Source organism: Tachyglossus aculeatus, chromosome 26 (assembly GCF_015852505.1).
Source record: "Tachyglossus aculeatus isolate mTacAcu1 chromosome 26, mTacAcu1.pri, whole genome shotgun sequence".
NCBI lineage: Eukaryota > Metazoa > Chordata > Mammalia > Monotremata > Tachyglossidae > Tachyglossus > Tachyglossus aculeatus.
The window spans coordinates 2688055-2709979 of NC_052091.1; the positions used below are offsets into that span (position 1 = coordinate 2688055).

General features: G+C 52.7%; 2 protein-coding genes across 3 annotated transcripts; one reads left to right on the forward strand and one right to left on the reverse strand.

The window, feature by feature from the left end:
• Positions 1-4780: 4780 nt before the first annotated feature.
• TMEM91 (transmembrane protein 91) lies at positions 4781-6840 on the forward strand. 2 transcript variants are annotated; one of them, XM_038767607.1, is made up of 4 exons: positions 4781-4858; positions 5748-6001; positions 6095-6238; positions 6332-6840. In XM_038767607.1, exons 2-4 carry the CDS (start codon positions 5765-5767, stop codon positions 6488-6490), a joined length of 540 nt encoding a protein of 179 aa, XP_038623535.1. In that variant the 5' UTR covers positions 4781-4858; positions 5748-5764; the 3' UTR covers positions 6491-6840. The 2 variants fall into 2 exon arrangements, with proteins under 2 accessions (XP_038623535.1, XP_038623536.1); XM_038767608.1 differs by lacking the exon at positions 4781-4858 and having other exon boundaries at positions 5685-6001.
• On the reverse strand, positions 6830-19947 carry EXOSC5 (exosome component 5). The gene is made up of 6 exons (XM_038767606.1): positions 19774-19947; positions 8898-9011; positions 8485-8606; positions 8239-8379; positions 7970-8059; positions 6830-7081 (listed from the first exon to the last, which is right to left on the reverse strand). Exons 1-6 carry the CDS (start codon positions 19856-19858, stop codon positions 6989-6991), a joined length of 645 nt encoding a protein of 214 aa, XP_038623534.1. The 5' UTR covers positions 19859-19947; the 3' UTR covers positions 6830-6988.
• Positions 19948-21925: the final 1978 nt, after the last annotated feature.

The window sequence follows — 21925 nt, forward strand, 5'->3', positions numbered from 1 at the left end:
CTCCATCCCCCCTGCCCTACCCCCTTCTCCTTCCCACAACACCTGAATATAATATGCTTGTTCAGATTTATTATTCTATTTATTTTACTTGTACATATTTACTATCCAGCAGGTAAGTGGTGGAGTGGGCATAGCCAGACCTCTCCAAGAGGCCTTCCCTGACTGAGCCCCCTTTTTCCTCTCCCCTTCTCCATCCCCCCTGCCCTACCCCCTTCCCACAACACCTGAATATAATATGTTTGTTCAGATTTATTATTCTATTTATTTTACTCGTACATATTTACTATCCAGCAGGTAAGTGGTGGAATGGGCATAGCCAGACCTCTCCAAGAAGCCTTCCCTGACTGAGCCCCCTTTTTCCTCTCCCCCTCTCCATCCCCCCTGCCCTACCCCCTTCTCCTTCCCACAGCACCTGAATATAATATGCTTGTTCAGATTTATTATTCTATTTATTTTACTTGTACATATTTACTATCCAGCAGGTAAGTGGTGGAATGGGCATAGCCAGACCTCTCCAAGAGGCCTTCCCTGACTGAGCCCCCTTTTTCCTCTCCCCTTCTCCATCCCCCCTGCCCTACCCCCTTCTCCTTCCCACAGCACCTGAATATAATATGCTTGTTCAGATTTATTATTCTATTTATTTTACTTGTACATATTTACTATCCAGCAGGTAAGTGGTGGAATGGGCATAGCCAGACCTCTCCAAGAAGCCTTCCCTGACTGAGCCCCCTTTTTCCTCTCCCCCCTCCATCCCCCCTGCCCTACCCCCTTCTCACAGCACCTGAATATAATATGTTTGTTCAGATTTATTATTCTATTTATTTTACTTGTACATATTTACTATCCAGCAGGTAAGTGGTGGAGTGGGCATAGCCAGACCTCTCCAAGAGGCCTTCCCTGACTGAGCCCCCTTTTTCCTCTCCCCTTCTCCATCCCCCCTGCCCTACCCCCTTCCCACAACACCTGAATATAATATGCTTGTTCAGATTTATTATTCTATTTATTTTACTCGTACATATTTACTATCCAGCAGGTAAGTGGTGGAGTGGGCATAGCCAGACCTCTCCAAGAGGCCTTCCCTGACTGAGCCCACTTTTTCCTCTCCCCCTCTCCATCCCTCCTCCCCTACCCCCTTCCCCTCCCCACAGCACCTGTACATGTTTGTTCAGATTTATTATTCTATTTATTTTCCTTGTACATATTTACTATTCTATTTATTTTGTTAATGATGTGCATTTAGCATTAATTCTATTTGTTCTGACGACTTGACACCCGTCCACATGTTTTGTTTTGTTGTCTGTCTCCCCCTTCTAGACTGGGAGCCCGTTGTTGGGTAGGGACCGTCTGCTGCTATATGTTGCCCATTTGTACTTCCCAAGCGCTTAGTCCAGTGCTCTGCACACAGTAAGCGCTCAATAAATACAATGGAATGAATGAACCTCACTCCTCTCCTGGATCCTATTCCAGTCCATACTTCAGTCTGCCGGGATCGTAATTCTACAAAAACTTTCAGTCTCTGTTTTCCCCACTCCTCAGGACCCTCCAGTGGTTGCCCACCCGCCTCTGCATCAAACAGAGACTCCTCACCGAAGCAGCGTGGCTCTGTGGAAAAGAGCCCGGCGTTTGGAGTCAGAGGTCATGGGTTCAAATCCCGGCTCTGCCACTTGCCAACTGTGTGACTTTGGGTAAGTCTCTTCACTTCTCTGGGCCTCAGGTCCCTCATCTGTAAAATGGGGACTGTGGGACAACCTGATCACCTTGTAACCTCCCCAGCGCTTAGAACGGTGCTTTGCACACAGTAAGCGCTTAGTAAATGCCATCATCATTATTATTATTTAAACCCCTCCATCCCCTCGCCCCCTCCTACCTCACCTCACTGCTCTCCTATTCCAACCTAGACCACACACTTTGCTCCCGTGATGCCAACCTTTTCGCTGTCGTCCCATCTCGCCGCCGACTTCTCGCCCACATCCTGCCGCTGGCCTGGAACACCCTCCCTCCTCATATTCATTTAATCGTATTTATTGAGCGCTTATTGTGTGCAGAGCACTGTACTAAGCGCTTGGGAAGTCCAAGTTGGCAACATATAGAGACAGTCCCTACCCAACAGCGGGCTCAGTCTAGAAATCTGACAATGCAACGACTCTCCCCTCCTTCAAAGCCTTACTGAAGGCCCATCTCCTCCCGGAGGCCTTCCCTGACTAATCCCTCCCTTCCTCTTCTCCCATTCCCTTCTGCGTCGCCCCGACTTGCTCCCTTTATCCATCCCCCTTCCCAGCCCCACGGTGCTTATGTCCACATCTGTCATTTGTTTCTCTTAATATGTCCGTCAGCCCTTCTAGACCGTAAGCTTGTTGTGGGCAGGGAGTGTGTCCGTTTATTGTTACATTGTACTGTTCCAGGCGCTTAGTACGGTGCTTTGTGCTGTAAACGTTCAATCAATACGATTGAATGACTGAATGAAAGAGAAAAAGAAAGGCGGCTTAACTGAGGGTTCTTCACTCATTCCATGGTCTTGATCGAATACTTATCGTGTGCAGAGCGCCATACTACTACTACTATTAATAATGATGGCATTTATTAAGTGCTTACTATGTGCAATCAATCAATCCTACGAGAAAAAGAAAGGCGGCTTAACAGGGTCGTTCACTCATTCGATGGTCTTGATCGAATGCTTATTGTATGCAGAGCGCCGTACTACTACTACTAATAATAATGATGGCATTTATTAAGTGCTTACTATGTGCAATCAATCAATCGTACAAGAAAAAGAAAGGCGGCTTAACTGAGGGTCGTTCACTCATTCGATGGTCTTGATCGAATGCTTATTGTGTGCAGAGCGCCGTACTACTACTACTATTAATAATGATGGCATTTATTAAGTGCTTACTATGTGCAATCAATCAATCAATCGTACGAGAAAAGAAAGGCGGCTTAACTGAGGGTCGTTCACTCATTTGATGGTCTTGATGGAATGCTTATTGTGTGCAGAGCGCCATACTACTACTACTACTAATAATGATGGCATTTATTAAGTGCTTACTATGTGCAATCAATCAATCAATTGTACGAGAAAAAGAAAGGCGGCTTAACTGAGGGTCGTTCACTCATTCGATGGTCTTGATCGAACGCTTATTGTGTGCAGAGCACCGTACTACTACTACTACTACTAATAATAATAATGATGGCATTTATTAAGTGCTTACTATGTGCAATCAATCAATCAATCATATTTATTGAGCGCTTACTATGTGCAGAGCACTGTTCTAAGCCCTGGGGGATACAAGGTAATCAGGATGTCCCACGGGGGGTGCTCACAGGGTTCATCCCCATTCTACAGATGAGGGACCGAGGCCCGGAGAAGTGACTTGCCCAAAGTCACACAGCTGGCAATTGGCGGAGCCGGGATTTGAACCCATGACCCCTGACTCCAAAGCCCGGGCTCTTTCCATTGAGCCACGCCGCTTCTCCCAACTAAGCGCTGGGGAGAGTACAATCAATCAATCAATCAATCAATCGTATTTATTGAGCGCTTACTGTGTGCAGAGCACTGTACTAAGCGCTTGGGAAGTCCAAGTTGGCAACATATAGAGACGGTCCCTACCCAACAGTGGGCTCACAGTCTAAAAGATGAAGACTGTGAGCCCCCCGTGGGACAACCCAATCACCTTGTAACCTCCCCAGCGCTTAGAACAGTGCTTTGCACATAGTAAGTGCTTAATAAATGCCATTATTATTATTATTATTCTCTGTGGCGGCTGTCTCCATTCATTCGTATTTATTGAGCGCTTACTGCGTGCAGTGTACTGTACTAAGCGCTTGCAGTAGAGTCACAAACCTTGCCCAGAAGGAGTTTACGGTCCAGGAGGAGCCCTCGGGACAGCTGTGCCCACCCCTGCCCGCAGCTGGATGGACACCACCGGGAGCCGCTGCCCACTCTGCCAACATGCAGCTGCATCTGGGGAGGGGCAGGGCCTAGCTGGGGACCCGAGAAGCCCCCCGGCTCCCGGCACAGCCCCCCACCTCCTCCAGGAGGCCTTCCCAGACTGAGTCCCTTCCTTCCTCTCCCCCTCCTCCCCCTCTCCATCCCCCCATCTTACCTCCTTCCCTTCCCCACAGCACCTGTATATATGTATATATGTTTGTACATATTTGTCACTCTATTTTACTTGTACCTATCTATTCTATTTCTTTTATTTTGTTAGTATGTTTGGTTTTGTTCTCTGTCTCCCCCATTTAGACTGTGAGCCCACCGTTGGGTAGGGACTGTCTCTAGATGTTGCCAACTTGGACTTCCCAAGCGCTTAGTCCAGTGCTCTGCACACAGTAAGCGCTCAATAACTACGATTGATGATGATGATGATGATGATGATGGAGCCGGCAGGTAGGAGGGCACTCAGGGAAGAGTTGGGGGCGGTGGGGAGGAGCCCGAGGCCGCCCCCTCCCCTAATTAGCGCTCCGGGGTTGCCAGGGAGACGGGATGCCGCCAACGCGTCTCCCGGGTCGGTGCCACCTTTAAATAGAGCTAATTGGCATCCTGGGGGGGTGGGGGGGGGCAGGCAGGATCCCCCTCCCCTGGCGCTGCCCGCGGGGTCAGAGGTCAGGCCGGGCCTTCCCGGTGGGTCGCAGGGTGGGGGACCCCCCTCCCCCGGAGGAGGAGGCCGCCTCTAGGACCCGGGGGCGTCCTCCTGCTCCGGGGGGCGGGGGCTGCGAGGGGGCGGGGAAGGAGCTGGAGGAGACCCCCGGACAGACACAGACACAGAGACACACACACAGACACACACACACACACGGGGGGGGAGACGGAGACAGACGGACAGGGAACGGCGGGGGACGGCCTCAGCTGCCCCGGACCCAGGTGAGTGAGGGAGGGAGGGAGGGGCGGCCCCCTCCCCGCTGCGGGGACCCTCATTGTGTCAAATCAATCAAATTTATTGAGCGCTTACTGTGTGCAAAGCACTGTACTAAGCGCTTGTGCTTAGCGCATAGGGGACTCCTGGCTCTGCTCCCTGGGAGAGAAAGGGGGGGCGGGGGGGTTTGTGTGTGTGTGTGTGTGTGTGTGTGTGTCGGGGAAGCCCTGCAGGGGGGAGGTGAAGAGGGGGGTCCAGCCCCCAACAGGATGCCCATCGCTCACCCTGCCCCTTCCCCACCCCCTGAGCCAGAGGAGGTCCATCTGAGCCCGAGTGAGGCCGGAGTGGGTATCCCCCTGTCCCACTGCCCGGGAGCCAAAGGGGCCTCTACTTCCCTAGCTAAATGCCCACCGTGCCCTCGCCCACAAGCTTGGGTCCTCTCCTCCCACCCTGGCTCCGCTCGAACCAGCCAAGCTGGTGTGATCTCTGCCCTGGCTCAGGCCCCCCACGCCCAGTCCCCCTCCTTGCCACCTTATGCCTTGGGTCATCTTCACTTGGCTGTCCACCTCTCCCCGCCCGGTCCATCCTTTCAGAAGGGCATCTGGGCCCGCAAGGTGCCAGCCGGCTCATCTGCGGTTGGGCTGGCTTCACTGAGCACGGCCCGGAAGGGAGAGTCTGGGGTGGGAGCCCGGATGGAGACGGGTAGGGAGCGAATCCCAAATCCGGGTCCAGCTTGTCCTTCTTGGCACCCCTGGGTTACACGTGGCTGGCGGGACAATCAACTTGGGGCCAAAGCGGGATGGTGGGCCAGAGACCCGTGGGGCCGGGCATGGGTTTAGGGTCAGAGAGGGCGAGGGTCCCTGCATCAGGCCAGTCCCCCATCCTTTCCCTGATCAGGTGGAGGAAGGGGAGCCATGGGGAGCCTCCGGGAGCTCCAGCACCTGCTGTTGCCCCCGCCCACCCTGGGCGCACCCCAGCCCCTGGATGCGGGCAACCTGCCCCCTGCCCTGTATCCGTCCCTGAGCCCCCTGCGAGGGACCAACTACAGCGAGACGGCCTTCGGGGACGGGCCGCGGGCCTGGAGGCCGGACCTGGTAGACCTGCACACCGTCAGCTCCAAGCTGGTGCAACCCGGAGTCTCCGTCCCGGAGGTGGGTCTCCCCGCGGGGCCGGGCTGGCGGGAGGGGATGCCGGGGCGGGACAGCCGAGCCGAGGATAGGGTTGGATCCCCCCCTCTGGCACAGGATGGCTCCTCCAGCGACGGCGACTCCGACTGGGACGGGGACCCTTCGGCGCTGCTGCCCCAGGACTACTTGGGCCTGGCCGTCTTCTCCATGCTCTGCTGCTTCTGGCCCCTGGGCATCGCCGCCTTCTACTCCTCTCAGAAGGTGAGGGCCGGGCCGGGGGGTGGGCCGGAGCCAGGCGAGGGGACCGGATACATGAGGTCCGGCCCTGCCACGGCCTCCCCTTCTCGCCGACAGACCAACAAGGCATCGGCCGAAGGAGACTTCCGTCAGGCCAGCGTGGCGTCGCGGCGGGCCTTCCTGCTGGCCGTCCTGGCCGTCGTGGTGGGCGCCTGCACCTACGTGGCGGCCTTGGTGGTGGTGGTGGCCTATCTGTCTTCCAAAGACCCGCCCTAGGGTCCCACCGGTGGCCCGGACTCGCGGATGCTCGGCCAAGAGAGGTGGGTGGGGGAGAGGGCCCGTCTCCCCCGACCCCCCGCCGCAGCCTGGCAGCAGCCTGGCACCGGGGGCGGAAGGCACCGACTCCACATTTCGGCTCCGGGGCCCGGCCGCAGGCCCGCCGACCGGCGGCGGCCCCGTTGAGGGGGCTGCATTGGCCTCTCCCTTCTGGGGGTCCCCTCTGCTGGGCACCGGCCGGCGGGAGGGGTCGGAGGGGCCTCCCCCGCCTCCCACCCCAGCACGGGCCAAACCAAAGCATTAAAAAAACGCAACAAAAAAGCAGTCGAAGCTCCAAGAGTGGTGGATGGGAAAGGGAGGCCGGCAGCTGTATTACACAGGCAAGAGAGGGGAGGGGGCGGGAGCCCCCCACAGGTCCCGTGTGGGTGTCGGTGGGGACGGGGCGGCCCCCCGGCTGCCCCGCGTGGGCGTCAGCGGGGCGGGGGTCCCCCCGGGGCCTCAGCTCTTGGAGTAGCGCCGCTGCAAGGAGTCGCGGTAGAAGCCGAAGATGAGGTGGGAGGCGGCCTGGGCCGCGGCCAGGCTCCGCTGGAGCTGGGGTCGGCGGGGGGGAGAGCAGGGGTCAGCGCCCGGCCCCGCTCCCCCGGCCGCTTCCTCCCCAGCCCAGGCCCATCCGCCCCTCGGGCGAAGGCGCTCAGACGAGACCCGAACTTGGATCGCCATGGCAACCGAAGCCGGCACGCTCGGGAAGGTGGCAGTGGTGGTTACAGGGCAACGGAATACGGAAGCTGGGGGTCAGAATGGCCACCTCCCCCCGCCGCGGGCTGTCCTTCAAAACGCCAATCAAGGGTGGCCCCGGGTGGCCAGGTCTCCCCCCTCCCCGGGGTCTGTGGGTTGGGGGGCGGCAGCTGGGCACAGGAGGAAAGCAGACCCCTCCTCACCCCCAAAAGGCTCTCTGGGCCCCCCCACCCTCGCCAAGGCCCTGCTGTTACCAGCTTGTACTTCCCAAGCGCTTAGTACAGTGCTCTGCACCCAGTAAGCGCTCAATAAATACGATTGATGATGATGATGGAAGATGGAACGGGTTCTCCCCTGCGGACCCCCTCCCCACCAGCACCTGCAATGCCTTCCCCTCTCCCACCCCCCCCCCAAAGTCCGGCAGCTGAGAGCCCAGGCAGCCCCCCAAATGCTTCGGTGTGTAGGGAGCGGGGACGGGGACTGCCCTCGACGGGCTCCCCCCGCCCCACTCCCGGGGCGTCCTCCTCATCCCCGCACTGCAGGGAGAGCGTCCCGCCCTCCTCCCCACGCTCTCCCTCCGTTCCGCCACATTAAGCCGGTGTCACCAGCCCGCTATCGAGCTAACGAGGGATGGAACTGGCCCGCCACGTTAACCGGCTCTCGCCCGGGCAGAAGGGGGGCAGGGAGAGGGTGGTCCAAGGGGGCTGGAGACCCCCAACCCTCCGCCCGAGATTCCCTTCCTACCTCCGCCTCTGAGAACTGCCCCTTGGTTGCGGTCATCAGCACCTCCTGCTCCACGCTGTCCAGGGCGAAGGTGAGCACGGCCCGAGCCTCCTGGGGACACGCACGCACACAGATGGACACGGGTGGGTGCCGGGGGAGGGGGGCAGGAAGCGCGAGGGGCCCGGGCCGTCTCCCACTCATCGGGAACCCTCCATCGAGTCCAACCCGAATCCCTCCTGCTGCAAGGCGGGCCCGCTCCCCGCGGAGCACCCCCCGCCTCCCCCGCTCACCTTCTCCTGCTTGGCCGTGGGGTCGACGGTGAGGGTCCCGTCGGGGCCGAGGGCGCAGGTGACCCCGCAGAAGAGGGCCCGCAGGGGCAGGCCAGCGTCCACCATCCCCAGGCAGGCGGCGTTCAGACAGCACGAGAGCAGCTGGGCCGGGCGCTAAGGGGACGGGACCGGCCCGGCGGGGACGGACGGACAGCCTCCCCCTCCCCGCGGCCCCCCGAAACGTGGGCACGAGCCCGGGCAGGATACGGAGCCGGCGTCGCTGACCACCTGCAGAACCACGGTGACGGAGGTGCGGGGGTGCAGCGTCCCCAGGAGCACGGCATCGCACGTGGTCCGGATCAGCCGCTCCTGGCTCTTCTCCGCCACACCTGGGGTGGGAGGAACACGGTCACGGCAGGCCCTCCCTCCCTCCATCCCCCCACGCCCCGGCTTCGGGCCCAGGGAGGAACTCCCCTTCCTGCTGGGAACTGTGTGCATCCAAGGGGTTTTCTGGGAGTCGGGAATCTTGAAATCCCCAAGAGGGAAAGATGGGCCACCCTGTTCAATGGGGTATTTCCTCCCTCCCCCCCGCTCAGCAGGCGTTCCCATGGGGGTCTGCTCTATTTGGCGGGGGCTGGGGGGGCTTCCCCTCTAGGCCCGGCCCCGTTCGTCTCACTCACCGGGCAGCCCCACCTTGGGTTTGAGTATCACCTCCAGGGTGGCCTTGTTAAAGATCTCCTTGCTGGCCTTCACGTCTGCCGGCCCGTACACGCCCGCCAGGACCGATGTGTCACCTGGGTGGGGGGAGAACACGGTTCACCGGCCACCTCCCGCTCACTGGCCGTCCTCAAATCGAGTCCAACCCAAATCCCCCCTGCTGCAACGTGGATACGCTCTCCTTCCCGGATCTCCCTCTCCTGCAGGGACCCGCGGGCTGGGTTCCCCCATCGCGATCCTTTCCCCCTCATCCCCCTCTCCATCCCCCCCATCTTACCTCCTTCCCTTCCCCACAGCACCTGTATATACGTTTGTACATATTTGTTACTCTATTTAACTTGTACATATCTATTCTATTTATTTTATTTTGTCAGTATGTTTGGTTTTGTTCTCTGTCTCCCCCTTTTAGACTGTGAGCCCACTGCTGGGTAGGGACTGTCTCTATATGTTGCCAACTTGGACTTCCCAAGCGCTTAGTCCAGTGCTCTGCACACAGTAAGCGCTCAATAAATACGATTGATGATGATGATGATGAAAACCTGTTTGGTTTTGTTCTCTGTCTCCCCCTTTTAGACTGTGAGCCCACTGTTGGGTAGGGACTGTCTCCGTAAGTTGCCAACTTGTACTTCCCAAGCGCTTAGTCCAGTGCTCTGCACACAGTAAGCGCTCAATAAATACGATTGATGATGATGAAAACCTGTCAACCCTGCTGCTCCTCTAGACTGGAAGCTTACTGTGGGCAGGGAATGGGTCTACCATCTCTGATATATTGTATGCACTCTCCAAAGCGATCAGTACAGTGCTCTGCTGTACACCATAACCACTCAATAAATACCCCTGATTGATTGCTCCCCAGAGCTGCTGATGATCATGATAACAGGAGTATATAATAATAATAATGGTATTTGTTAAGCACTTACTCCGAGCGAGGGGTTGTACTAAGCGCTGGGGGGGAATACAAGCAAATCAAGTTGTCCCACGGGGGGCTCACAGCCTCAATCTCCATTTTAGAGATGAGGTAACTGAGGACCAGAGAAGAATAATAATGATGATGATGGTATTTGTTAAGCGCAAAGCACTGTTCTAGGCGCTGGGGGGGATACAAGGCGATCAGGTTGCCCCACGTGGGGCTCACAATCTTAATCCCCATTTTACAGGTGAGGTAACTGAGACACGGAGAAGCTAAGTGACTTGCCCAAAGTCACCCAGCTGACAATCGGCGGAGCCGGGATTTGAACCCATAACCTGACTTCCTAAGCCCGTGTTTTTTCCACCGAGCCACGAAGTGACCCGCCGAAGGTCACACAGCAGGCGGGTGATGGAGTCAGGATTAGAACCCACAAATGCATAATAGGAGTGTTTGTTAAACGCACGCTTTTTTAAAAAATGACATTTGTTAAGCACTTACTACGTGCCATGCACTGCCCTATGTCCTGTCTAGTGGGGTTGATGCAAGATCAGATTGGACCCAATCTCTCCCGGTATAAGTGAGAGGAAGAACAAGTGTTTAGCCTGGTCCAGAGGGGAAAACTAAAGTCCAGAGAAGTCAAGTGATGTGCCCGGGTCACGGAGCAGGCAAGCGGTGGGGGTGGAATTAGAACCCAGGTCCCCTGGCTCCCAGCTCCGGGCTATTTCGCTGTGGCCACGCTGTTTCTCGGGGTGAAGGCGCCAATCCCCTCCAGATATTTCTACATCGGCCTCGGGGTACAGCAGGATCCCAAGAAGTCTGTCTCCCCTTTCTAGACTGTGAGCCCGCTGTTGGGTAGGGACCGTCCTATATGTTGCCGACTTGGACTTCCCAAGCGCTTAGTACAGTGCTCTGCACACAGTAAGCGCTCAATAAATACGATTGAATGAATGAATGAATGAGGGTCAGGTCCGGCTTTGCAGCCTCGCTCTCCCCCTCCACCCTCTTCTCTGATTGATCAGAGAAGAGGTTGTACGTATTTATTACTCTATTTATTTTACTTGTACATATCTATCCTATTTATTTTATTTTGTTAGTATGTTTGGTTTTGTTCTCTGTCTCAATCAATCATATTTATTGAACGCTATGTGCAGAGCACTGTACTAAGCGCTTGGGAAGTACAAAAAGGGGGAAGTCTCCCCCTTTTAGACCGTGAGCCCGCTGTTGGGTAGGGACTGTCTCTATATGTTGCCAATTTGTACTTCCCAAGCGCTTACTACAGTGCTCTGCACATAGTAAGCACTCAATAAATACGATTGATGATGATGATCAATTGATTTTCTTTCATTCATTCATTCATTCAATTGTATTTTTTGGGTGCTCTGTAGGCTGTGAGCCCCACTTGGGACAACCTGATTATGAGAAGCAGCGTGGCTCTGCGGAAAGAGGCCAGGCTTTGGTGTCAGAGGTCAGGGGTTCAAGCTCAGCCCAGTGCTCTGCACACAGTAAGCGCTCAATAAATACAACTGAATGAATGAATGAATGAATGAAAGAAGTCAGGGAGAGAGGGAGGGATCGTCCGGTGGGGAAAATAAGAGAGGAGGAAGGAGCCTAATGGTTAGAGCCCGGGCGTCAGAAGGAACTGGGTTCTAATCCCGCTTGTCTGCTGTGTGACCTTGGGCAAATCACTTCTCCGTCCTTCGGTTACCTCACCTGTAAAACGGCGGTTAAGGACGTGAACCCCGTGCGGGAAAGGGACAGCGTCCGACCTGACCGGTTGACCCCAGTGCTTAGTACGGTGCCCAGCTCAGGGTACGTGCCGAACACACTGCAGAAAAAGAAAAAGCAAATACCATTTTAAAAAAAAAGACAGTTCCACATCAGCCAGGAAAGTCGGGCCCGGCTCCAGCTGCAGTTTGGGGAGGAGGGCGGGGAAGCCCTTTTAGACTGTGAGCCCGCTGTTGGGTAGGGACCGTCTCTATGTGTTGCCAAGTTGTACTTCCCAAGCGCTTAGTACAGTGCTCTGCACATAGTAAGCGCTCAATAAATACGATTGATGATGATGAGGATGAAGCTGGATGGACGGTGGCGATGGGCGGAGGTGAATCTGGTGAGGGCCAGAGGGCGGGGGCTTTGGGGAGCAGAAGGGGGGGCTCCCCCCGAACTGGGGGCGTCCCTAATAAACGTGATTTCCCAGAACGAGGAGGAGAAGCAGCATGGCTCAGTGGAAACAGCATGGGCTTTGGAGCCAAAGGGCATGGGTTCGAATCCCAGCTCTGCCAATTGTCAGCTGTGTGACTTTGGGCGAGTCACTTCACTTCTCTGGGCCTCAGTGACCTCATCTGTACAATGGAGACTAAAACTGTGAGCCCGCTGTGGGACGACCCGATCGCCTTGTAACCTCCCCAGCGCTTAGAACTGTGCTTTGCACATAGTAAGCGCTTAATAAATGCCATTATAAAAAAAAAATAAAAATAACCAATGCCCCTTTCCTTTTCTCCCACTCCCTTCTGTGTCTCCCTGACTTGCTTCCTCGGTTCTTCCCCCATCCCGGCCCTAAACCACTTATGTACAGTCGGGATTTTTTTATATCGATGCCTGCTTCTCCCTGCCCTTGACTGTAAGCTCACTGAGGGCAGGGAATGTGTCTGTTCATTGTTACAGAAACAGTGTACTGAACAGTGTTCATTGTTACAGAAACAGTGTACTGAACAGTGGGTTCGTGGACTGAACCCGGGCATAGGAGTCAGAAGGTCGTGGGTTCTAATCCCGGCTCTGCCACTTGTCTGCTGTGTGACCTCGGGCAAGTCACTTCTTTACGCCTCAGTTCCCTCATCCGCAAAATGGGGATAATAAGAAGGATGGCATTTATTAAGCGCTTCCTATGTGCAAAGCACTGTGGAGGTTACAAGGTGATCAGGTTGTCCCATGGGGGGCTCACAGTCTTCATCCCCATTTTCCAGATGAGGTCACTGAAGCCCAGAGAAGTGAAGTGACTTGCCCGAAGTCACACAGCTGACAAGTGGCAGAGCCGGGGCTTGCTTCACTTCTTTAGGCCTCAGTTCCATCATCCGCAAAATGGGGATAATAATGACGGCATTTATTAAGCGCTTCCTATGTGCAAGGCACTGTTCTAAGCGCTGGGGAGGTAACAAGGTGATCAGGTTGTCCCACGTGGGGCTCACAGTCTTAAACCCCATTTTCCAGATGAGGTAACTGAGGCCCAGAGAAGTGAAGTGACTTGCCCGAAGTCACACAGCTGACAAGTGGCGGAGCCGGGACTTGCTTCACTTCTTTACGCCTCAGTTCCCTCATCCTCAAAATGGGGATAATAATAAGGACGGCATTTATTAAGCGCTCCCTATGTGCAAAGCACTGTTCTAAGCGCCGGGGAGGTTACAAGGTGATCAGGTTGTCCCACGGGGGGCTCACAGTCTTCATCCCCATTTTCCAGATGAGGTCACTGAGGCCCACAGAAGTGAAGTGACTTGGCCAAAGTCACACAGCTGACAAGTGGTGGAGCCGGGACTTGAACCCACGACCTCTGACTCCAAAAGCCCATGCTCTTTTCCACTGAGCCACGCTGCGAGCCCCATGTGGAGCAGGGGCTGTGCCCAAACTGATTTGCTTGTATCCACCCCAGCACTTAGTACAGTGCCTGGCACAAGCGCTTAGTACAGTGCTCTGCACACAGTAAGCGCTCAATAAATACGATTGATGATGGTACTCAATAAGCAACTAACAAATACCACAGTAATTATTATTAGCATTCATTCATTCAGTAGTCTTTATTGAGCGCTTACAGTGTGCGGAGCACTGTAATAATAATAATAATAATGATAATTACGGTATTCGTTAAGCGCTTACTGTGTGCCAGGCACTGTACTTTGCGCTGGGGTGGATCCAAGCAAATTGGGTCGCACACAGTCCCTGACCCCCATGGGGCTCACTGTCTTATCCCCATTATCCAGATAGGGAAACTGAGGCTCAGAGTGACTTACCCAAGCCAAGTGGTGGAGCCAGGATTAGAACCCTGTACTAAGCAGGGTGAAGAGACGCAGTGTGGCTTTAGTGGAAAGAGCCCGGGCTTGGGAGTCAGAGGACGTGGGTTCTAATTCTGACCCTGCCACTTGGCAGCTGTGTGACTTTGGGCAAATCACTTAATTTCTCCGTGCCTCAGTTCCCTCATCTGTAAAATGGGGATTAAAAGTACGAGCACCGTTTAGGACAAACCTGATTACCCCGCATCTATCTCAGGGCTTAGAACAGTACTTGGCACATAGTACGCGCTTAATAAATACCTTATTATTCTCCGTGCCTCAGTTCCCTCATCTGTAAAACGGGGATTAAAAGTACGAGCCCCATGTAGGACAAACTTGATTACCCTGCGTCTACCTCAAGGCCTAGAACAGTACTTGGCACATAGTAAGCGCTTAATAAATACCTTATTATTCTCCATGCCTCAGTTCCCTCATCTGTAAAATGGGGATTAAAAGTATGAGCCCCATGTAGGACAACCTGATTACCCTGCATCTATCTCAGGGCTTAGAACAGTGCTTGGCACACAGTAAACGCTTAACAAATACCTTATTATTCTCCGTGCCTCAGTTCCCTCATCTGTAAAATGGGGATTAAAAGTACGAGCCCCATGTAGGACAAACCTGATTACCCTGCGTCTATCTCAGAGCTTAGAACAGTACTTGGCACATAGTAAGCGCTTAACAAATACCTTATTATTCTCCGTGCCCCAGTTCCCTCATCTGTAAAATGGGGATTAAAAGTATGAGCCCCATGTAGGACAAACCTGATTACACTGCGTCTATCTCAGGGCTTAGAACAGTACTTGGCATACAGTACGCACTTAATAAATACCTTATTATTCTCCGTGCCTCAGTCCCCTCATCTGTAAAATGGGGATTAAAAGTATGAGCCCCATGTAGGGCAACCTGATTACCCTGCGTCTATCTCAGGGCTTAGAACAGTCCTTGGCACACAGTAAGCGCCTAACAAATACCTTATTATTCTCCGTGCCTCAGTTCCCTCATCTGTAAAATGGGGATTAAAAGTATGAGCCCCATGTAGGGCAACCTGGTTAGCCTGCGTCTATCTCAGGGCTTAGAACAGTACTTGGCACACAGTAAGCACTTAATAAATACCTTATTATTCTCCGTGCCTCAGTTCCCTCACCTGTAAAATGGGGATTAAAAGTATGAGCCCCGTGTAGGACAAACCTGGTTACCCTGCATCTATCTCAGGGCTTAGAACAGTACTTGGCACATAGTAAGCACTTAATAAATACCTTATTATTCTCCGTGCCTCAGTTCCCTCACCTGTAAAATGGGGATTAAAAGTATGAGCCCCGTGTAGGACAAACCTGGTTACCCTGCATCTATCTCAGGGCTTAGAACAGTACTTGGCACATAGTAAGCACTTAATAAATACCTTATTATTCTCCGTGCCTCAGTTCCCTCATCTGTAAAATGGGGATTAAAAGTATGAGCCCCGTGTAGGACAACCTGATTACCCTGCGTCTATCTCAGGGCTTAGAACAGTACTTGGCGCACAGTAAACGCTTAATAAATACCTTATTATTCTCCATGCCTCAGTTCCCTCACCTGTAAAATGGGGATTAAAAGTACGAGCCCCGTGTAGGACAAACCTGATTACCCTGCGTCTATCTCAGGGCTTAGAACAGTCCTTGGCACACAGTAAGCGCTTAACAAATACCTTATTATTCTCCATGCCTCAGTTCCCTCATCTGTAAAATGGGGATTAAAAGTACGAGCCCCATGTAGGACAAACCTGATTACCCTGCGTCTATCTCAGGGCTTAGAACAGTACTTGGCACACAGTAAGCGCTTAACAAATACCTTGTTATTCTCCGTGCCTCAGTTCCCTCATCTGTAAAATGGGGATTAAAAGTATGAGCCCCATGTAGGACAAACCTGATTACCCTGCGTCTATCTCAGGGCTTAGAACAGTACTTGGCACACAGTAAGCGCTTAACAAATACCTTGTTATTCTCCGTGCCTCAGTTCCCTCATCTGTAAAATGGGGATTAAAAGTATGAGCCCCACGTAGGACAACCTGATTACCCTGCGTCTATCTCAGGGCTTAGAACAGTACTTGGCATACAGTACGCACTTAATAAATACCTTATTATTCTCCGTGCCTCAGTCCCCTCATCTGTAAAATGGGGATTAAAAGTATGAGCCCCATGTAGGGCAACCTGATTACCCTGCGTCTATCTCAGGGCTTAGAACAGTACTTGGCATACAGTACGCACTTAATAAATACCTTATTATTCTCCGTGCCTCAGTCCCCTCATCTGTAAAATGGGGATTAAAAGTATGAGCCCCATGTAGGGCAACCTGATTACCCTGCGTCTATCTCAGGGCTTAGAACAGTCCTTGGCACACAGTAAGCGCCTAACAAATACCTTATTATTCTCCGTGCCTCAGTTCCCTCATCTGTAAAATGGGGATTAAAAGTATGAGCCCCATGTAGGACAACCTGGTTAGCCTGCGTCTATCTCAGGGCTTAGAACAGTACTTGGCACACAGTAAGCACTTAATAAATACCTTATTATTCTCCGTGCCTCAGTTCCCTCACCTGTAAAATGGGGATTAAAAGTATGAGCCCCGTGTAGGACAAACCTGGTTAGCCTGCATCTATCTCAGGGCTTAGAACAGTACTTGGCACATAGTAAGCACTTAATAAATACCTTATTATTCTCCGTGCCTCAGTTCCCTCATCTGTAAAATGGGGATTAAAAGTATGAGCCCCGTGTAGGACAACCTGATTACCCTGCGTCTATCTCAGGGCTTAGAACAGTACTTGGCACACAGTAAGCGCTTAATAAATACCTTATTATTCTCCATGCCTCAGTTCCCTCACCTGTAAAATGGGGATTAAAAGTATGAGCCCCGTGTAGGACAAACCTGGTTACCCTGCGTCTATCTCAGGGCTTAGAACAGTACTTGGCACATAGTAAGCACTTAATAAATACCTTATTATTCCCCGTGCCTCAGTTCCCTCATCTGTAAAATGGGGATTAAAAGTATGAGCCCCGTGTAGGACAACCTGATTACCCTGCGTCTATCTCAGGGCTTAGAACAGTACTTGGCACACAGTAAGCGCTTAATAAATACCTTATTATTCTCTGTGCCTCAGTTCCCTCATCTGTAAAATGGGGATTAAAAATATGAGCCCCGTGTAGGACAAACCTGGTTACCCTGCGTCTATCTCAGGGCTTAGAACAGTACTTGACACATAGTAAGCACTTAACAAGTACCATCATTATTTATTATTATTCTCTGGGCCTCACTTCCCTCATCTATAAAATGGGTATGAAAAGTGTGATTCCCACATGGGACAACCCGCTTACCCGATACCTACCCCCAGCGCTCAGAACAGTGCTTGGCACATAGTAAGCGCTTAGCAAGTACCATCACTATTTATTATTATTCTCTGGGCCTCACTTCCCTCATCTATAAAATGAGTATGAAAAGTGTGAGCCCCACATGGGACAACCCATTTACCCTGTATCTACCCCCAGCGCTCAGAACAGTGCTGGGCACATAGTAAGCGCTTAACAAGTACCATCATTATTTATCATTATTCTCTGGGCCTCACTTCCCTCATCTATAAAATGGGTATGAAAAGTGTGAGCCCCACATGGGACAACCTGATTACCCTGTATCTACCCCAGCGCTCAGAACAGTGCTGGGCACATAGTAAGCGCCTAACAAGTACCATCATTATTTATTATTATTCTCTGGGCCTCACTTCCCTCATCTATAAAATGGGTATGAAAAGTGTGAGCCCCACAATGGACAACCTGCTTACCCTGTACCTACCCCAGGGCTCAGAACAGTGCTTGGCACATAGTAAGCGCTTAACAAGTACCATCATTATTTATTATTATTCTCTGGGCCTCACTTCCCTCATCTATAAAATGGGTATGAAAAGTGTCAGCCTCACATGGGACAACCTGCTTACCCTGTATTATAATAATAATGATGGTATTTGTTAGGCGCTATGTGCCGAGCACTGTTCTAAGCGCTGGGGGAGATACGAGGTTCACAGGGTGTCCCACGTGGGGCTCAGTCTTCATCCCCATTTTACAGATGCGGTAACTAAGGCCCAGAGAAGTTTGGTGACTTGCCCAAAGCCACACAGCTGACATGTGGCAACATGGCTCAGTGGAAAGAGCACAGGCTAGGGAGCCAGAGGTCACGGGTTCTAATCCCAGCCACATGTCGGCTGTGTGACCTGGATCAAGTCACTGCACTTCTCTGTGCCTCAGTGATCTCATCTATAAAATGGGGATGAAGACTGTGAGCCCCCTGTGGGACAACCTGATCTCCTTGTAACCTCCCCAGCGCTTAGAACGGTGCTTTGCACATAGTAAGCGCTTAACAAATGCCATCATTATTGGGGAAGCACCGTGGCTTAGTGGAAAGAGCCCGGGCTTGGGAGTCAGTCAGAGGTTGTGGGTTCTAATCCCATCTTTGACATTTGTCAGATGTGTGACTTTGGGCAAGTCACTTCACTTCTCTGGGCCTCAGTTACCTCATCTGTAAAATGGGGATGAAGGCTGTAAACCCCACTTGGGACAATCTGATTACGAGAAGCAGCATGGCTCTGTGGAAAGAGCCCGGGCTTTGGTGTCATAGGTCAGGGGTTCAAATCCCGGCTCCGCCAACTGTCAGCTGTGACCTCGGACCAAGTCACTTCACTTCTCTGGGCCTCAGTTCCCTCATCTATAAAATGGGGATTAAGACTGTGAGCACCCTGTGGGACAACCTGATCACCCTGTAACCTCCCCAGCGCTTAGAACAGTGCTTGGCATATAGTAGGCGCTTAACAAATGCCATCATTATCAGGGAAGAAGCGTGGCTTAGTGGAAAGCGCCTGGGCTTGGGAGTCAGAGGTCGTGGGTTCTAATCCCGGCTCCGCCACTTGTCAGCTGGGTGACTTTGGGCAAGTCACTTCACTTCTCTGTGCCTCAATTATCTCATCTATAAAATGGGGATTAAGACTGAGCCCCACGTGGGACAACATGATTACCTCAGTGCTTCGCACATGGTAAGCGCTTAACAAATACCATCATTATTGTTATAATAATAATGACATTTATTAAGCGCTTACTATGTGCAAAGCACTGTTCTAAGCACTGGGGAGGTTACAAGGTGATTAGGTTGTCCCACAGCGGGCTCACAGTCAATCCCCATTTTACAGCTGAGGCAACTGAGGCCCAGAGAAGTGAAGTGACTTGCCCAAAGTCACACAGCTTGACAATTGGCAGAGCTGGGACTTGAACCCATGACCACTGACTCCAAAACCCGGGCTCTTTCCACTGAGCCACGCTGCTTCCCAGCTCTACCAATTGTCAGCTGCGTGACTCTGGGCGAGTCACTTCACTTCTCTGTGCCTCTCAGTTCCCTCATCTGTAAAATGGGGATGAATCAACCAATCAATCGTATTTACTGAGCGCTCACTGTGTGCAGAGCACTGGACTAAGCGCTTGGGAAGTCCAAGTTGGCAACATATATAGTCCCTACCCAACAGTGGGCTCACAGTCTAAAAGATGAAGACTGTGCGCCCCCCGTGGGACAACCTAATCACCTTGGAACCTCCCCATTGCTTAGAACAGTGCTTTGCACATAGTAAGCGCTTAATAAATGCCATTATTATTATTATTCTCTGTGGCGGCTGTCTTCATTCATTCGTATTTATTGAGCGCTTACTGAGGGCAGTGTACTGTACTAAGCGCTTGGGAAGTCCAAGTTGGCAACACCTAGAGACGGTCCCCACCCAACAGTGGGCTCACAGTTTAGGAGACTGTGTCTCCCCCTGCGCTTAGTACAGTGCTGGACACATAGTAGGCGCTTAACAAATCCGGTGATTATTATAATGCTGAGGATTACCCTGCAGGAAGGAGGCGGAGCCGTCGGGCTGGGACAGCAGGTTCTGCTCGCAGGCCATGGGCCTCAGGCTGCAGGCCGCCTCCATCGCGCGAAGCCTCCTCCACGTGCCACCCCAAACTCCAGGCCGCGACCCACTTCCGCTTCCGGAAAGGGGCGGGGCCAAGCGACGGCCGCGGCTCCTTCCAGTGCGCACGCGCGAGCTCCCTCCGGCCGCGGCTCCTTCTTCCAGTGCGCACGCGCGAGCGGCTCCTTCTTCCAGTGCGCACGCGCGAGCTCCCTCGACCGCGGCTCCTTCTTCCAGTGCGCACGCGCGAGCGGCTCCTTCTTCCAGTGCGCACGCGCGAGCTCCCTCCGGCTTCGGCTCCTTCTTCCAGTGCGCACGCGCGAGCTCCCTCCGGCTTCGGCTCCTTCCAGTGCGCACGCGCGAGCTCCCTCCGGCCGCCGCTCCTTCCACTGCGCACGCGCGAGCTCCCTCCGACCGCGGCTCCTTCTTCCAGTGCGCACGCGCGAGCTCCCTCCAGCCGCGGCTCCTTCTCCCAGTGCGCACGCGCGACCTCCCTCCGGCCGCGGCTCCTTCTTCCAGTGCGCACGGGCGAGCGGCTTCTTCTTCCAGTGCGCACGCGCGAGCTCCCTCCGGCCCTCTGGTCTACGCGGGAGGCCTGAGAATCAATCAATCAATCAATCAATCGTATTTATTGAGCGCTTACTGTGTGCAGGGCACTGTACTAAGCGCTTGGGAAGTCCAAGTTGGCAACATATAGAGACAGTCCCTACCCAGCAGTGGGCTCACAGTCTAAAAGGGGGAGACGGAGAACAAAACCAAACATGCTAACAAAATAAAATAAATAGAATAGATATGTACAAGTAAAATAAATAAATAAATAGAGTAATAAATATGTACAAACATATTTACATATATATATATATGGGGTGAGAACCGGGGTGATAATAATAATAATAGCATTTATTAAGCGCTTACTATGTGCAAAGCACTGTTCTAAGCACTGGGGAGGTTACAGGGTGATCAGATTGTCCCACGGGGGGCTCACAGTCTTCATCCCCATTTTACAGATGAGGTAACTGAGGCACAGAGAAGTTAAGTGACAATAATAATAGCATTTATTAAGCACTTACTATGTGCAAAGCACTGTTCTGAGCGCTGGGCAGGTTACAAGGTGATCAGATTGTCCCACGGGGGGCTCACAAGTCTTCATCCCCATTTTACAGATGAGGTAACTGAGGCACAGAGAAGTTAAGTGACTTAATAATAATAGCATTTATTAAGCACTTACTATGTGCAAAGCACTGTTCTGAACGCTGGGCAGGTTACAAGGTGATCAGATTGTCCCACGGGGGGCTCACAGTCTTCATCCCCATTTTACAGATGAGGTAACTGAGGCACAGAGAAGTTAAGTGACTTAATAATAATAATAATAATGGCATTTATTAAGCACTTACTATGTGCAAAGCACTGTTCTAAGCACTGGGGAGGTTACAAGGTGATCAGATTGTCCCACGGGGGGCTCACAGTCCTCATCCCCATTTTACAGATGAGGTAACTGAGGCACAGAGAAGTTAAGTGACTTGTCCAAAGTCACACAACTGACAAGTGGCGGAGCCTGGATTTGAACCCATGCTCTTTCCACTGAGCCACCCTGTAGCGTACTCTGTAATAATGGGATTTATTCAAACGCTTACCGTGCGTCGAGCGTCGTGCTGAGCGCTGTGGTGGATCCAAGCTAACCAGGCTGGACACAGTCCCTGTCCCACATGGGGCTCATAGTCTTATCCCCCATTTTACAGGTGAGGGTACTGAGGCACAGAGAAGTGAAGTGACTTACCCAAAGTCACACAACAGATAAGTGGCGGAGCAAGGATTCGAACCCAGGTCCTTCTCACTGCCAGGCCCATGTTCTGTCCCGTAGGCCGTGCTGCTTGCTGCCTGCCACCTGCTAGGAAACCGTTTCAGCTAATTATGTTGTACTCTTCAATTCAATTCAATTGTATTTACTGAGCACTTACGGTGTGCAGAGCACTGTACTGAGCGCTTGGAAAGTACAATTCAGCAACAGCAACTCTTCCAAGGGAGAATCTTGTATTGTACTAAGCGCTTGGAAGCGTACAATACAATTCTCAGCTTTAAAATACTCAA

Coding starts and splice junctions, on each gene's coding strand:
- TMEM91 (XM_038767607.1), top strand. CDS start 5,765: ATGGGGAGCCTCCGGGAGCTCCAGCACCTGCTGTTGCCCCCGCCCACC. Junction 6,002..6,094: donor CCGGAGTCTCCGTCCCGGAG/GTGGGTCTCCCC, acceptor CCTCTGGCACAG/GATGGCTCCTCCAGCGACGG. Junction 6,239..6,331: donor CCTTCTACTCCTCTCAGAAG/GTGAGGGCCGGG, acceptor TCTCGCCGACAG/ACCAACAAGGCATCGGCCGA.
- EXOSC5 (XM_038767606.1), bottom strand. CDS start 19,858: ATGGAGGCGGCCTGCAGCCTGAGGCCCATGGCCTGCGAGCAGAACCTG. Junction 8,607..8,897: donor ACCCAAGGTGGGGCTGCCCG/GTGAGTGAGACG, acceptor CTCCCACCCCAG/GTGTGGCGGAGAAGAGCCAG. Junction 7,082..7,969: donor GGCAGTTCTCAGAGGCGGAG/GTAGGAAGGGAA, acceptor CGCCGACCCCAG/CTCCAGCGGAGCCTGGCCGC.